The 3167-nt window shown below is 51.0% G+C and overlaps 1 protein-coding gene across 1 annotated transcript in view; it reads left to right on the top strand.

Annotated features, from left to right (window-relative positions):
* The window catches only part of tmem71 (transmembrane protein 71), a 13091-nt gene that overhangs the window by 7319 nt on the left and 2605 nt on the right, over window positions 1-3167 (top strand). Inside the window, exons 4-9 of the mRNA XM_017439119.3 lie at window positions 294-339; window positions 671-868; window positions 1474-1721; window positions 1800-1994; window positions 2086-2152; window positions 3023-3084. Of these exons, the coding sequence (XP_017294608.1) occupies window positions 294-339; window positions 671-868; window positions 1474-1721; window positions 1800-1994; window positions 2086-2152; window positions 3023-3084 (816 nt within the window). The remainder of the gene's footprint in view (window positions 1-293; window positions 340-670; window positions 869-1473; window positions 1722-1799; window positions 1995-2085; window positions 2153-3022; window positions 3085-3167) is intronic.

Consider the following 3167-nt stretch of genomic DNA (forward strand, 5'->3'; position numbering starts at 1 on the left):
GCCCCCCCACCGTTCCTCCACCGTTCCTCCACCGCTCCACCACCGTTCCTCCAGCGTTCCCCCATCGTTCCTCCACCGTTCTCCCACCGTTCCTCCACCGTTCCTCCACCGTTCTCCCATCGTTCCTCCACCGTTCTCCCACCGTTCCTCCACCGTTCTCCCACCGTTCCTCCACCGTTCTCCCACCGTTCCTCCAGCGTGTCTTTAACCCGGTCGTCCCCTCGGTTCTTCGCGTCGATTAAAAACCTGCTGGTTTCTGAACGTAACTCTGAAAATCTTCTGTTTTTGTTCAGGTTCTCCGATAAAACGGAGGCTGAGGGGGAACCATTCCTGTCAGAGGTGAGAACCAAACTTTATTCTTTTACAAAGAAAATGAAACTTTGTTGACTTTAAAAGTCAAATCAAATAAAAAAATCAGGATTTTTCCATTTCAAATAAACATTTTGTATTTTATTGTTTTTTGGATTTGAAGTTTTTTTTTTCTGTAAAATCTTAAACTGAAGATGAAATTATCTTCTCAAGTCAGAAAAGGTAATTAGTTAATTAGTTAGTTAATTGGTTAATCGGTTAGTTCATTAGTTAATCCATTAGTTAATCAGTTAATTGAAGAGGTTTGAGTTTGTATTTGGAGGGACTTTGATCCGATGACGAGCGAACCTTTTCGCCGCAGCCTCCTCTCCCCCGACTCCTCGTACGTCTGTTACTCCTCGGAGGACGCAGGAAGTCCCTGCTGCTGCCGCCGCTCGCCCCGCCTCCTCACCAACGGGTACTACGCCGTCACCGAGGACAGCTTCTCGCTGGACGAAGACGGAAACGTGTTCCTGCTGGGCTGCAGGACCAACGTGTCGTACAAGGAGAACCTGGTCAGGTGGGTGGAAGGGTTCTCAAACCGCGGCGTCGGAGAACCGGGTCGGGTCCAGAACTTTAACGCCTCGCCGCAGGCCTGAGGTCGTCCTCAGCAGCCAATCAGGGCGAGTCCTCCAGCTCGTAAATTCTTCAGCTGTGAGTTCAGGGGCCCCGCTGTGATGTCACTGCTCACGGTTGCTAGGAGACCGTTTTATTATTGGATGTTTGTTCATCAACATGTTTCGTAACAGCTGATCTGCAGCAGCCTTCAGAACCGGTTCTGATGAAACAGAAACAGAACTTTTTAAAGTAAAAAATCCCGTCCTGGATGATCGGAGCGAAACTGAAAAGTTGGTTCTGGTTGTTTTAGAGCCAACTGGACCCGCTGTGGTCTCCAAGCCTGGTAACGGATTACTTTGATTGGGTTCGTTGGTTTTAATAAAGTTTTTAGATTTAAAAGCTTATTTCTCTGTCGGCTCGTGTTTCCAGGCGTTCCTTCTGTTGTAAAATGATTTATTTAGAAGCAGGTGGAGTTTTCTCAGAGGGGAAAGTTAAAACGAAGTAAAGATTTATTCAGAACAAAACCCAAACGGACCCGAGTCAGGATTTGGTTCTTCCTGGTTTCAGAGTTTTCCGGCGCCGGCGGCGTCCTCGCAGTGCTCTGATCCGCCTCCTGAGCGACGTGACAGAGAGCTGCCAGTCATGGCTGGACGAGAAAGTCTTCAGAGGCATGTTCGGGACCAGACAGAACCAGAACCAGGACCTGGACCTGGACCAGGACCTGGACCTGGACTGGGCACGGAGCAGCCAGGACCGGTCTCTGTGGTCGGACCTGAGCAGCACCGAGCTGGACGACGGGCGCAGCTTCACATTTGGTAGGGGTCCGATCAGAACCGGGTTCTCCGGGTTCTCCGGGGTTAAATTGGGGTTAAATCACTGGTTTCCTGTTTCAGATCCCACTGAAGCCCCGCCTCCTCCTGACAAAGGAGCCCCGCCCCCAGAGATGCTCATCCAGGAGGAAATTTGCTCTGAGATCTGTCAATCAAAGGAGCGGTTCGCCCAGACGCTGGGCGGGCTCTCTGAAGTCCCGCCTCCTTCACCTTTCTACACCAGCAGCTGCTGCTGTCAGACGCCAGCTGAGCCGGCAGGTGAAAGACAGGGTGCATGATGGGAAATGACCCAACGGGGCGAAGGACCAAAGACAGGAAACCTGACAGGTTTTTGTTCTGTTGGTTTCAGGATTATCGATGAAGACGCTCCTGCTTGTCATCTTCAGCATCTTCCTCCTCGCCGCTCTGTGCTCCGGGTGAGACTTTCATAAACTAATGGGCGGCAGTGGCTCAGGAGGTAGGGGTTTGTCTTGTGATCGGAGGGTTGCTGGTTCGAACCCCCCGCTCCAGCTGTCTCAGCCGTTGTGTCCTTGGGCAAGACACTTCACCCGCCTTGCCTACTGGTGGTGGTCAGAGGGCTCGGTGGCGCCGGTGTGATGGCAGCCTCACCTCTGTCAGCCCGCCCCAGGGCAGCTGTGGCTACAATGTAGCTCACCACCATCAGTGTGTGAATGATTGTAGTGTAAAGCGCTTTGGGGTCCTTGGACTAGATAAAGCGCTATATAAGTGCAAGCCATTTACCATTTTACCATAATAATCTGTTTTTACTCCAAACGTCAAACACAAACTTCCTGGGAGGAAATAAGGAAGTTTTAGACCAAAGTGAAGCAAAGAGAAATGAGTCAGCCTGTGTTGAAGCTGGGTTCTCGGTGGAACCTGTAAGATCCAGAACGTTCCCTCGAGGTTTTCTGACCGTCAACATTTAGAACCTGGATCCCTGATCCGGTTCTTAAAGACCAGCATTGTTTTATTTCGGATGATGTTAGCTTCCTAGAACCTCAGTCATGTGACCGGCGATGGGCGCCATGATGGACGATTGGAAAAAAAAGGGGCGTGGCCATAAACTTTATGATGGCGTCAGTTTGAGGAGGTACGGCTGACCTCCAGCTCTCAGTTACAGATAACCTAAAATCAGCTGAACTTCAGCTGATTTTAGACACTGAGCTAAAAGCTGCAGTGGTAGTAGCTGAGAGTCGTCTCCATCACACACCTCAGGATCGGCGGGCGACAAGCATTCCTTAAAAACATCGTCTGAACGTTAACGGTGTTGACTCCTCCCCCCGCAGGTGTTTGTGGTGGAGCGCCGCCGTCACGTCAGCCGTGTTCGTGAGCGTGGCGTCACTGATGGGTGAGTTTAACGTCCGACCGGCGAGCAGCCGAACGGTTTCTGATTCATCCATCCATCCATCCATTCATCCATCCATCCATCCA

This window comes from Kryptolebias marmoratus, linkage group LG20 (assembly GCF_001649575.2).
Source record: "Kryptolebias marmoratus isolate JLee-2015 linkage group LG20, ASM164957v2, whole genome shotgun sequence".
In the NCBI taxonomy this organism is placed as follows: domain Eukaryota; kingdom Metazoa; phylum Chordata; class Actinopteri; order Cyprinodontiformes; family Rivulidae; genus Kryptolebias; species Kryptolebias marmoratus.